General features: G+C 44.0%; 1 protein-coding gene across 5 annotated transcripts in view; it reads right to left on the bottom strand.

Annotated features, from left to right (window-relative positions):
• Positions 1–13,649, bottom strand: part of GALNT13 (polypeptide N-acetylgalactosaminyltransferase 13) — a gene marked incomplete at its 5' end in the record, with an annotated part of 144,920 nt that overhangs the window by 55,987 nt on the left and 75,284 nt on the right. For all 5 annotated transcript variants that reach the window (XR_013929931.1, XM_080398744.1, XM_080398741.1 and 2 more), the window contains one exon: positions 7,513–7,630. Coding sequence is in view for 4 of the 5 variants with exons in the window: in XM_080398744.1 (XP_080254870.1) it covers positions 7,513–7,630 (118 nt within the window). The remainder of the gene's footprint in view (positions 1–7,512; positions 7,631–13,649) is intronic.

Genomic DNA, 13,649 nt, shown 5'->3' with positions numbered 1-13,649 from the left:
AGGTGAAACGTCAAGCTGATGGATGCCGAGGAACACGCAGCCATACGGAAAGGGAGCAGGCACTACAACTGCCATACACACTGCTGATGCACAGAGCAGCTTGCTGGGCAGGACAGCGATGGGCACAGGCAGTTTTAGGAGCACCTTAACCCATGGTCCGTGCCCAAGGACCAGCATTCCCCCCCGGCTGCTGCTGCTCTCCCCCTCCGACTGCTCTCCCTGGCAGGAAATTCCTCCCACGCTGCCGCTTCTTAAAATGTGTGTTCCTGTACATTTTTTAAGCACATTTTTGGCTGTCCTCAGTACAATCTGCTATCTATTACAGTTGTCATAGGAATGCGGATGAACCTGCACCCCAGTCAGAAGCAAAGGACCTTTATCTTTTCAGTATTAGTTTAAAACCCCAAACAAACCAACCTTCCTGAATATTCCCTGGTCAAATGACTATTTCCAGAAGTTCATCTGATGCTTTAGGACTGTGGGATTCCAGAGATCTGTTCACCGTGCAGACAAGACACACTACAGTAATACACTGGATCACTTCTCATGGCAACTACAGTGAACACCGAAACTGTTCCCAACACTTTGCTACCGAAGAGCTCTTTGTAAACACCTCAAGTCAGGTATCCAGTACCTGCCAGCTGCTTTTTCCCAACGCTGGTGACTGCTCCATGTAATGCTCCAAAAATTACTGAGTAAAATTGCCATTAAATTTTATTAATTTTTATTTTATTATTATTATTATTATTATTATTACTATTGTTGTTGCTATTGTTATTATTATTGTTTGTTATTGTTATTGCTGCTGCAGTCATTTTAATTTTCACTCTATTTTTTAATCCAGCAAAATTTCCAGGGATAGAATTTACTTGATCCTACAGCTTGGGAAACAGGTATTTCCAATGAACCATATCCTTCCTCCAACATGCCGAGACTTTTCAGAACATGGCAACGATTTTATTAATTATTGCTTTGCCACAGTCCTTCTAGTCATCTTAGTGCTCCCTTCCTGGGAAAAGAATTACAAACAGAGCCGGTGTCTCACCCTGGACGGCTACAACGAGACTTTCTGCCCACCAAAGCCCACGCTCAGCAAAGCTCCGTGACCCCTGTGCCAGGCACCCACCGGCAGCGCTTGCTGCGGGGGCAGCGCAGGCAGCAGCCCAGCCCTTAGGGTCAGCAATATTCCACTGTACTGGCCGCCCACACATCGTCATAGGCAATAAGGGCCCTGACGGCGACTAAAAGCACTGAGGGACGAAAGGCAGCCGGTTTGCAAATATTCTGGTATGAGATTGACGTATCTCATTTTAAAAAAATATTAAAGTTACCTTTAATTTTCACACTGAATTATTCATAAACCAGTTATCGTCACACAGTACTTTTTGAGGTTGAAGGTGTCTTCCTTCCCTTCTCCTCTGAAGTTTAACCCTTCTCCTTCTACCCGAATACACTCCCCAAAATCAGGCGTCCTTCCAACCGTGGTACTTTGTTCATACTTCAAGTACCTCCCTGAATTTTCCAACCCAGCATATTCCACGAGTTCATTCCTTGCTTTTTGTGAAAAGTTATTTAATGGGAAAAAAAACCCAACATCCACCTGCAACTTTACAGTTAAGAAACTCTAATAGTGACCCATCCCTACCTGACATCTCACCCTTCACCACCACCCATTTTCCCACCCACCCATCATCTCCTGACTCAGGAGATAATTTCCAGCGTGCCCCTTATTGAAATGTTTCAGTGAAGAACCATCCAGAAGATCTGCCACATTTCCTTGGTCTGGAAAATGACCTGTCAAATCCAGCATGTGATAATTTACCTTCTACAAACCCATGCAAGACTAACCCATTTTCTATTTATCTTTTTGCTTACAAATATTAATTCCTTCAAAGTTTGCAGTAAAACATTGCACGCCATGGAATTAAAACGAAGGCTTGTATTTGCCTTACTTTATCCCTTTGTCATAATTTATCCCTTTTTAAATATAGGCATTAATTATTTAGAACTACCTTTGCTTTCACAGACATTTTAAAACCATTCCTATTATTGCACAGAGCGAGTGCATTAAACCCTGTCTGATCCCTGTCTGATTTTTTCCCCCACTCACTATAATTTTTGAGCACTGAGTCACAGTCAGTTCCCACAAATCTCAATGTACGACAATCACAAATATTTAAGGCTAATAATAATTTGTATGCAAATACAAATAAAATGACTGTGAGGCTTTACTCTGAATTTTAAAACAAGTAGAAAAATTACTCTGATGCTTGTTCATGCTTGGGTGGCGGGAGTACTTATCATCTACCTCATCCTAAAAGGAAACACACATGCCAACCTGCCATTCGCCGGCAAATCTCTCCAGCCCGCTTAAAAGCAAACCCCATCATAACTCAAAATTTAGATTAAAATAAAACTAAAATTTCAGGTTGCAGAGATATAAAACACCAAAAGCAAATGCTTTACATGTTAATAATCCCATTGACTTCAGTTTAGAAAAATATTTTTTTACATAAAGGGGCTCTTCTGGTTCAGGTGTGCGCTTATTGATGATGGTGTTAGATTAAACATCTCTCACATATACGCTCAGATCAAAGCTACGGTAAAAAAATCCCCAGAGATTACTGCAGTAGGAAAGTAAGTTAATACGTAAGCACAGTTAGTATTAAATAAATTAAAATAGCTTGCTGGTATGCAGTGATGGGTAAGTAATGATTAGGAAAAAAAAAACAACCCTGAAAACTCTTAATACCAAATATGTCTCTAATGACACCAACTGAACTGCTGCATCCTGAATATTTTCTCTATAGAAAGATAAGAACCCTGACATACAGGAAAACTAATGCAGTCCAAAGAAAGGGAAAAACGTTGTGTGAAAAATGCTTTAAATGTAAGCACACAAACATATTTCGAGTACAATTTGTGGGCAAACTGTGCTCCTAAAATTAGTTAACAAACAGCTAAGGAATACTGAAAAGCACCGAGATAGCTTTTTAATCTGTTTGCCAGGTGATTAGGGATTTATATATCCCAAATTCTACACACAAAATTAATTTCAATGTCACAGTGTACTTCTGAAAATAATCTTGCACGCACGCAACCTTTCCAGCCTCACCAGGAGCTGCACACTGCTCTGCCTGTAATTACACAGCGCTGGTCTTCCAGTCACCCAAATCAACGGTTCTGCTAAAACCGTTTACTTAAGCGTGTTTAAATGCTCTCTTACACCTATAATTTTGCAGCTGAAAGTTGAGAGCTTACACACAGTCAGGCTGAAAAATTGCTGTTAATTACCCTTTGTGCATATCTGGAAAAGCTTCATCAATAGCATCCAGGCTCATCAGCAATTCCTTCCACAATGCAGCGACCATCGGGATGCATCTCTGGGCTCCAGCAGCAGCGGCCGCAGCTGGGACGGAGCGAGGGGGCTGCCGTTTGCCCACGCCTGTTTCCTTGCACCGAGACAGCCCCTGGTACCATATAATGGTTTGCTCATGCTTCAATAAGAGTATTTTTAAAGACTGGATGCTACACTAAGTTGGAAAAGAATTAAACATCCTCACATCTTATTGATTCACTGTAAGAGTTTCTCCAACAGTCCAAACAGACATTTCAGAGACCAAGAGCGGCATAGAACTGTATCACACCGCTCAGGCAACACATGGAAACCCTTGTGTCCCTCTTCCGCACCTCCAACAGCTGCCAGAAAACCAAAAGTAAACAGCATTTTATTCCTGTTCAGAGTACGCATTTGATTTTTCTAGCCTTGCTTTGGCCTACTTGGATTATTTTAAAGAATGATTTTTTTAATTTTTTTTTTCTGATGGACAGATTATTTTTAATACTCTTTCCAAAGCTACATGAGCTGCTTTCTGACTATCAAGTTTTCAGGACACTCTCTGACTGGGATAAAACACTTAGGGAACTTAACAGAAAAATTAAAAAGGTGAATGAATCCTATGAACCAAAATACGGCAAATGTTTAAGAATAAATGAGGTTTTCATTTACTAGAGTAGACCCTTACAGCTGTAGGACATTCCTGCCAGGATTATTTTTTTTTTCCCATTATTAAAATACATCCTCCAAGAGGCATCATTGAAGACCGCTGAGCAACGAGCAGCGGCACAGCTCAAAGACGAAACATCAGTTCAGCCAGAAGCAAGGGAAGGGCGCACAGCCGCGCACACTGCCACGCTGCGCCCAGGATCTTACGGGAACCAAGGGGCTGTTGTGACATGACAGACCGATCGTGATGCCGTCCTGCGGGTCCTTGCCGGCACTCAGCCCCGGTGCTGCCCGGCCAAGCAGTGGGAGGCATGGGGACCCTCCGTCCCTGCGGGTGCTGCTCCGGCGTGGGGACCCTCCATCCCTGCGCCCTCCCCAGGGCATCGCGTCCAGCCCAGAAATGCCCGTGTGCCTCTCTGAAACCAAAAATACCGCGAACCCTTTTAACCATTCCACTGGGGGTAACGCCGCTGCTGGCCACAGATCAGAGGGTGCAGACGTAAGCCAGGGACAGGCAGCAAAGGCACTTACCACGTTTTTTGAGGCTACGGGGATTAACATGACAGGGCTTTTTGATTTTCTTCTCTGAATAACAGACCAACACCCCTCTCCTACGCGATGATAGAAACATCCAATATAGTGAGAGCTCCAGGAACATCCTGACTCCTGTTCCAGTCGTTTCCCAAACTAGGCCTTAGTCTCAGTGTGTTCCTGACCGCAACGAGATACTCCAGAAACCTGCCGAGTAATTGCAGGTTTGTCACGTGGCTGCCGGAGGAACCTCCCCAGCCCCTCGGCACTCTTTGCTACCAATTTTCTGCAGATGTTAAACATCAGATAGGTTTTTAAATGGAGAGGCCTTGGTATTTTATTGATCTGGTTGTCCTTGATGTACTTGACTCTCCAGCTGGTTTTCTTTACAGATGGAGGCTCTAAATACCAAGAAACAGCATCGCGTGGCGGCCTGGCATTTCCATGGTAATCCCTGGTGCTGGAAGCACGTAATTTTATTTCTATTCTTGACACCATGCCCTTTTATTAAGTTGCTGCACCCATTCCAGGCCGGTAGTGTTTCCTGAAGTTTAAGCAGGAAAATCTTCTGAAGACATAAAATCGTGTTCTCTAATATGATGCCCCAAAATTCATGCGATTCCTTCTCCCCTTGCTCCCTCCACCTCCATCTTAACGTATAAAATAAGAATCATGGCAAAGCTGCTTTCCTGCTTTTATCACTAGGGCTTTCTGTGGAGAGTGGCTGTTATTGGTCTTTTGTCTTTCCACATATTTTTGACTGAGATTTTTAATTTAAAGCTGAAATTAATATCTCATGACAGTATTCTCACAAAATTTATACAAGTTAAGCCCATCGCCAGCTTGCTCAGCATTGAGATATCCAGGTCCAATTTGAAACAGCACTCAAGCAATGATTATTTAGGGATGGAAGATATATTATCTATATTATATAAATTACGGAAGTGCCCAGGGAGGAGAGCCAGAGGAACTGTACCAAAGGCAGAGGTAACGGCTCAACATGCATTACACAGAACTGCAAACCCCAAATCATCCTGACCAGGAGCCGGCTGACCCGTGCCAGGAGCCCCACGGAGCTTCCCACGCAGCTGCCAAGAGCCAGAGCAGAACAGCACCAGATAAAGACAAAACACCACCACTAAATTGCTGAACTTCTCAGGAAAGGTTTTGCAAAATATATTAGCGTTATTCGAGCCAGACTATGCATTATGAATATCCTATTTAGAGCACTTCTCTACCATATGTTGGGAGCTGAACACAGGCTTGCACGCCGCTCTCAGCGGAAGATCAAATGCTTTCGGCTGAAATGAATCTATTATGCCAGGGAGCAGGAAAAGGCCGTGGAATTGTAAATTGTTTTGTTCTGTTGCACTTACAAGGCCGGACAGAAAAACGATCAATATTCGTATCTTTGTTAACAAAGATAGCCACTGCCAAAAGGAGCCCACAGAGAAACAGCTTCCATGTACTTTCCAGTACGGACTCTTAACAAAAATCGCCTTGTTTGTCCCTCTGGGTTACAGTTGGGTTTTCAGGGATTATCATTTTCATGATGGAAAGCCAGTGTTCTTCCAAAATGAGAGTTAAGTATTTTAGACCCTTCACTAACGAGAATGGGACCTTCCCGCAGTAATGACCCAAAACGGGTCCTGCAAAAGGTTTTCTGTAAGCGATAACAAACGCCGGCAAGAGCCAACGGCTCTGAGGTTCCCTCTGCCAGCGCTCAATGCGCATCAGCAATTCTCATCTTAACATTTCAGTGGACTAGGTGACCCTCACCTTGCAGAAATCACACACTGATAGTCGGTGAAGAACAAACAGTAGTAACATGCGGGTTTGGTTGGAGAGAGGCACACATTTAACACTTTAAAGTGCTGCTAGTCACTCTGCTCCAGGGATCACTTCTAAAGACATGAAAAACAAGCCTGCTAACAGGCTGAAGTTAAAAATAAGCTCCTTTGTAGGGGCCTGCATCCATCCAAGAGATATTTTTAGGGGTCTATACACCAAAAACTGTTGAAATCCACCGATTTAAAATATTAATACTCAGAAGCAGTAACTCTACCCTTCTATTTTACCGGGAAGTGAACAACTACGGTTTTTAGAAAATGGGCTGAAAATGCTTTCAAATTCTCAGTTGATCTTCTCTAGAAATACCTGCTTCACAAAAATCTTCAAAGGAGTTTCTGTGAATAGAAAATAGTCCACCAGCCCTGGCTGAAGACAAAAAGACATAAAAAAAAAAAAAAGAACAGAAGGATATCCCCATGATGTGCTACGTACCACATCGGTATACCAGGGTTTATTTTGCATACTTACTTAAAATGCATAAATTGTGACACATCAGAGATGTTCAAAGTAATTTTCAGCATCCTTTCTAACAATTACTTATTAAAGACTCAATTTTCCAATTTTCCTTTATATCTAAAGGACAATTACTAAATGCATTTCACTAAAAGGCATTTTATTCTTGTCATGGTCAATGTACCTATTTCCAGCAGAAACACAGTCACTTTTCTCCAAGATGTGAAATTTCTCTGCAAGCTCAGCTCTCACACAGAATAAAAATCCCAGACAGAGCTTGAAAGTTCACTATGACATAAACTTTCAAAAACTTCTGTTAAAACATATATTTGAATTTATTTATTTTTTTACACTGTATGAATTTGTAACTTGTTTATGTCAGCTAGGACTTGCACTAGCTGACAGAAAGTCTTATTTCTTTTACAAGGAAAGAAAGGTATTACTAAAATACATATTATTTTGAAAGTGCAAAAATTTCCAAACAGTAATACAATGTTTCATGCAGTAAAAAGGACCGAAATACTATAATGAGGCATTCCCAAATATCTTGAGAATTTAAATTAACCCATGACTTGCAAGACAGCTAAAGCAGAACTGCCCTGTCTGCAGTGTAGGAACCGTTACCGCACAACTGTGTGTGTTGACATAAAATGAAGGAAAACGGCAATTACCCTAAAAGACATTTCAAGATTCTCTCCACCCCAGATATCCATTCCTGCATCGTAAGTTCCTATCTCTTCAAAGTAGTTTCTGTCAATAGAAAATAGGCCACCAGCCATAGTAGGGGTCCTAGTTGAAAACAAACAGAAAAAAAAAAAAAAAAAAGGGAAAAAGAAAAGAAAAAAATATCTTTTGAAAGACACTGTGGAATTTATTAAGTGACACTACTATACATTTCACTACCTCAGACATTTTGACTATAAATACACTCTATGCACAGCAACTTCAATACAAACTACTAACGACAATCACACAGTTTCGAGTGCGCGGGCTGTGTGCGCCTCTCGGGCAGCGCTCTCATCGGCTTGGGGGAGCGCTGCCCGAGCGAGAACTGCAGCACTGCTTCCTACCCGCAAAATTACATTTCCATAGATTATTTCAAGAGTATTGTGATGGTAAAGTGGATGGAATTTTGGCCTTCTGCATCCAGAACAGCAGTTAAAATCCAGTCTGAAATGCTTAGTGAAGGGAGTTTAATGCCTCAGCTTTGCCTTAGAGGGAGACTAAATGTGCATAAAATTACCAGGAATAATCTCTCTTAACAGGATTATAAATCCTTACAACAGGCAAATCCAGTCAGAGTGCAACTTCTCTTTGTGTAAAGATGTCCTATTTCCCTGTAAATATCTGCTCTGTGTTTTTTCAGCATTTAAAGTCTACATGAAATGAAAAATGCTCACCCCAGCTAGCAGGAACACAGCTCTGAGTTACTGCGCCTGTGTGTACCCTCCAAACCACAGCCCTCTCACAAGGTGGACGGTGCCTACACACAAACTTGAGTGCACAGCTAAAGGGGATGCCCCAAGGACAGGGTTTAAGCCCAGATGTGTCCCTGCAGGTGCCCCAGCATCCGCTGTCAGGAGAGCTCAGGCAGGGTGTGGGGTGACGGCACCTATCACCAGCGACAGCTGTAAGGACACCGAGCTCTCAGCATCCCCACAGCGACAGACGGGCTCTGGAGTAAGGACGCCGAGCTCTCAGCATCCCCACAGCGACAGACGGGCTCTGGAGTAAGGACGCCGAGCTCTCAGCATCCCCACAGCGACAGATGGGCTCTGGAGTAAGGACGCCGAGCTCTCAGCATCCCCACAGCGACAGACAGGCTCTGGAGTAAGGACACCGAGCTCTCAGCATCCCCACAGTGACAGATGGGCTCTGGAGTAAGGATGCCGATCTCTCAGCATCCCCACAGCGACAGATGGGCTCTGGAGTAAGGATGCCGAGCTCTCAGCATCCCCACAGCGACAGACGGGCTCTGGTGTGAGGATGCTGAGCTCTCAGCAACCCCACAGTGATGGGCTTTGCTGGTGAGGACCTCCGGGCACATTACTGTAGCTGCAAATCAAGCCTTTCTGGTCAAGTTCCAGTCACGTTCCTGTCCTCAGCTTCGAAAACAACTGCAAAGTGGGCGAGACTGGATTTTGAAAACGTGTAACGTAAGGCAAGCTGAATGCATATGAGTACAATGATACAACCATGGCAGTAACTATGGCCTGTATGCAAGGGATTCAGTCACGAAACTGAACTCATTCTTTCAGTTATTTAATAAACTGCTTGTGCAGACAGCTAGGCATATCTGATATCCTATGGTCAGATCAGGCACCTGAATCTGTACAAGTGAAGCATTTCCAGCATCAGCACTTCTGCCCATCTGAAGCTCAGCTTCTCCAAGAGCTCCTGTGTTTGGAGACAGCCTTAGGCAAACACAGAAATAAAACAAGCCTACAGAATTTTTCCAAAAAGCAACAGCAACAAAACTGCTCATGTGTAATGCAGGAAAAAGGTGGCAGAGGGGCTTCAAGGGTGCTCCAGCTCGTGGTGGAACCGGAATCGCTTGGGCATTTCTTAGATCTTTCTTTAGGAGTTTTCATATGCCCTACAGGCAAAAAGAATTAGATAAAGCACCCCCCTATTTGCACACAGAATCGGGGTGTAAGGTGTGGGTTAGTGTGTGTGTTACACACGCGCACACAGCGTGCGTGGGGACTGCAGGGACGGCGCTGTGGTGCACAGATTCTTCTGCGGTGGCACTGGACACAGCCCAGGCAGTAAAAAGCCCTCACTTATTCTCAACAAAACCTGGTAATTTTCCTGCTGTGCAATTATTTCCCCTTCTGCACGAGCTGACTATCATTACTCCCCCCAAAAAAAACCCCACAAACCCACAAAACAAACAGCGCAGTTTAGCAATGAAATAATGCTGGACCCTGAGTTTACCAACACTTCATTTCTATTTTTCTCCCTCTTCTCTCAGCACTGAAAGCTTAGTTAATTAACTGTCTGTCATTTGGACGAGGCTAAACCTTCCCAGGTTTCCAAGCCGCTTTGCTGCCCTCTGCCTTGCTGGGTCTCTGCCCCACACAACCCTGCCACCCCCTGAGCTCCCCTGAGCCACACGGCGAGTGGAGCTGGGGAGAGTGGCCAGCGGCGAGACCCTCCGCCTGCTGCCAGCGTGGAAGCCAAACGCCGCCCAGCACGGGCAGCATAAAATAAAGCAGACTCTGAAGTCATTCTTAAGTGAGCCAGTTTTGTGGCAGATGATTACCAATGCAAAAATACTGTATTTAAAATAAATTTTTATTCCTGATTCCCTGACGACCCTGTAAGTCCAGGCAAAGCTACGTACCCCGATACCAAAAGCTGCGTCGGTACGTGGTGTACGCACCTGCCTAACAAGGGGCCGCTTTCCCACAGGATTCACAGACATTTGGAGCGAGCCTGTTCCCAGCGCTGCATGCCCAGACCCCAGCTCCAGCCCACAACGATTTCCTACCCTCACCAACCTCACTGAAATTAGGAGTGCCACCGGTTTCGGACAACTAAAACCATCCCCACTCCTCTGTCTGCAACAGAAACCTCCTCTCCTCCCTCCTCCTCTCACTCCTTCCCCTGCAGGAGGTCAGCCTTTGCCCGAATGGTACAAAATTTCCCATTTTTGCAAAGATTTGGTCTTAAGCCATTTTTGAATGATGCAACTGAACTGCACACGCAGATCTGGATTCTTCTGAAATGTCATCAGCAACTGTTTATGAAAAATAGTGTTTCCCTAATAACTACTAACTGAAAGTGCTGAGTTTCATGCTGTAAAATGTAAGTAACTACACACCAACATACACCACAGATTCTTAAATAACTGAAACGCAGCAGGCAGGACTATTCTTTGTTATGTAAATTTAATGTTACACAAACAGATCTGCAGAGCTCTCACTGTAAAGCCAGCTGAAACAGTACTAGGAGAAAGCGTAAGGGTTCCTACGGTTTTTGTCTAAGCTTTGTGCCTATGAGCTATATTTTGCCTACGTGGAGCCATACTAACTACTACACTAATGTGTTATGATTAACTCAAATCATCATGCAAACCCCCTTTTAATTTTATTTTGAAGATAACGTCCGCTACTCATTTCTGCGATTATTAGCGGCAGGCAGCATTCCCACCCCTGCACCTTTCACGTCCCATAAGAGGAGCTGCACAACATGAGGTACCGCAGCAATCCCTGGGCTGGCTGCATCCCACCGGTGCCTCACGCCGTGCCGGGGAGGGAAGCGAGGACGGGGTGGCACAGAGCAGCCCCTGCTGTGGCCGGGGATGGTCAGCTCAGGTCCCCCAGGCTGGGAGCTCCCTAAAGCCACGTTAGATCACTTCATCCTGCACCCTCCAAGCTCCCCATTGGGCGCATCCACTCCAAGGGCCCCAATGGTCACAACAGCCACACCACTAACGAATGAGACTATATGATTTATGTAGCTTGGAATAAAGTTTTCACACCAGTTTAAAATATGGCTGTACATCATCTAGGCAGTATTAACTGCAGCCAATAAGTTTAATCAGCCATAATAACAATAATAAGATAAATACAATATGCTCCTAATATTTGATGTTGTATTTTTCTTCTCAACAACCAATTTATACTTGAGAAAAGATTTTCCAGAAGAAAACATATATTTTTTATGATTTATAATACTAGCCTGGAGTGCCTTCAGCTTAACAAAAATTCAGGCAAGTATGGAAATATCCATAGAAATGTGCCGTGCAGAGGCTGTAAATGCCCAGCACAGAAACACTTTATGTTTTTAATACTGTAGATGTATAGAAGACAAGGTGTTTGTCAACTGATCTTGGTGCAGACCAGTTTTCTATTGCCGCAGGCAAAAACAGAGGAGAAATGAGTTCACTTGAAGACAAAAGACGATCTGCAAAGTACAAATACGGGGCAGATATTTTTCAGTGGAAAAAGAAGAAGGGAAGGTTTAGCAGGACCGCTGGCTTTATGGTACTGCCCAAGAACGCTTCCCACGGAGCCAGGCCACACCTGAGAGGGAGCTGCACTGCCCAGAGCTCTCAGGTTTCCTCATTCCCAGACCTACCCATCACCGCTGATACCTGCAGGAGGCTTTTTTTGCTTTAAGCTCCACCTCTGCACAGGGCAACCATCTGGGTTTTGCTCCCAGGGAGCCCTCTGGGAACAGAAATGGGCTTTGCACTTACAATAACACATTTTGACAAGGGCTAATCATTTACAAGGTTTGCAAAGCCGGAGGTTACCCCAGTGACAGTGGAAGTTACAGCATTTACTCTACGGGGAAACAGCACAAAATCCAGAGGTGCGTCAGAAAAGCACCGAATAGCCTTCACTATTCAGACAAAAAAACCCAAACATATATTACCCACTGACGTGGGTCCTTGGGGGTTGCTGTACCTTCAAAGTGTTGTACCCCTAAAGCAACACTGGGAAGCCCCTGCAAGCTCCACGGCTCAGGTGACATTTGTACTCAAAGCCACATTACATATTTGATTTCTGCAAATACACTTGAAAAAATCCATTTTGGCTGATCCTAACAAACCTCAGAGAATGAAACACTTGTCTTGAACAGCTCTGTCTCCAGGAACAATCTTTTCTTCAGGGATTATCTTCTAGTTGTCCCCTACCTCTTCTAACTTCATAGTTCTGGTCCTAGCAAAGACACCTCGTGAACTGAAAGCTTCCTGATATCACTTCTGCTTCTGATCATTGTACATGTAAACCAAAAATAATTCTAACTATGTTTAAAAAAAAAATCCCAAGAAATGCCAGTATCTGATGACCACCAACTTCCATCCTCCCTCTCCCCAGGTGGGGAGTGCTGATGGGGTAGGGGCAGAGATGGTCCGACCTGCTGCCCAGGACAGCTCCCCACTGATAGTGCTGCCCACCCCCACCTACCGCCTTTAAACCAGGAGTGGTCGCAAACTGGGAAAGCTTTTTCTACCTTCACAAAACCTGTGATTCCTCGGGTAAGAATTACTGGTTTAGACTATTCTGGGAAGGTTACGCCATCACGGTGTTAGCTGACCTGAGAGTGAGCTAGGCAAGGGAAGAAGAAGAAAATGAGAATGAGAGAAGGGATGTTAGACCAGGGTTTAAGAACCAGAAAAAGAAAATAAGGGGCAAAAGCGGTAAGGACTAGCGTGTGAAGAGCAGGAATAGCATCCATGTACAGATCTCTGATCAGAACCCGATCTGACCAAAGCAAAGCATCACTGATCAGTATGAGAGGCACCTATGAGTCCCCACCGTTCTGTTTGCTAAAAATATGACAACCAATCTAACTTTTCTGATGGTTGTCAGTAAGAAAGCTCTTCCGCAGCTGTACTGCATGACAATTAGTTGTAGGTCTTTAATATCGAGTCACTGAATTAATTAACCTTTTCCCACTAAATCTAGAGATTCCAAGAAAGGCGACTATTTGATTCAAATACATAACTTAGGAATTTAACAGTTCCTTGAACTCCCTAGGCAAACAAGCAAGCAGCCTTTCACATACACGAATGGGAGAGAATTGGGCAGGCAACCTTTTGGGAGGGTACAGCACCTTCCACGGTAACTTCGTCAGGCTTAATGGCCACAGCGTACGTGACGGCTGAACCCTGTTCATACCAACTGGCAAGCTCTCAGCAGCAAGCTCTCCTAATCTTTTCCATAAAAATACTTATACAACAATACAAATTATATGTAAATAGTAAGTTGTATATAAAATAATTCACAGTTTGAAAACGCGTTATGATTTTAAATCAAAAAAGCAAAGGTAGGAATTTATCAATGTTATTATG

This window comes from Falco punctatus (assembly GCF_963210335.1).
Source record: "Falco punctatus genome assembly, chromosome: 8".
NCBI lineage: Eukaryota > Metazoa > Chordata > Aves > Falconiformes > Falconidae > Falco > Falco punctatus.
The sequence above is the reverse complement of the archived record's forward strand: the minus strand, read 5'-3'. Positions and strand labels throughout refer to the sequence as shown.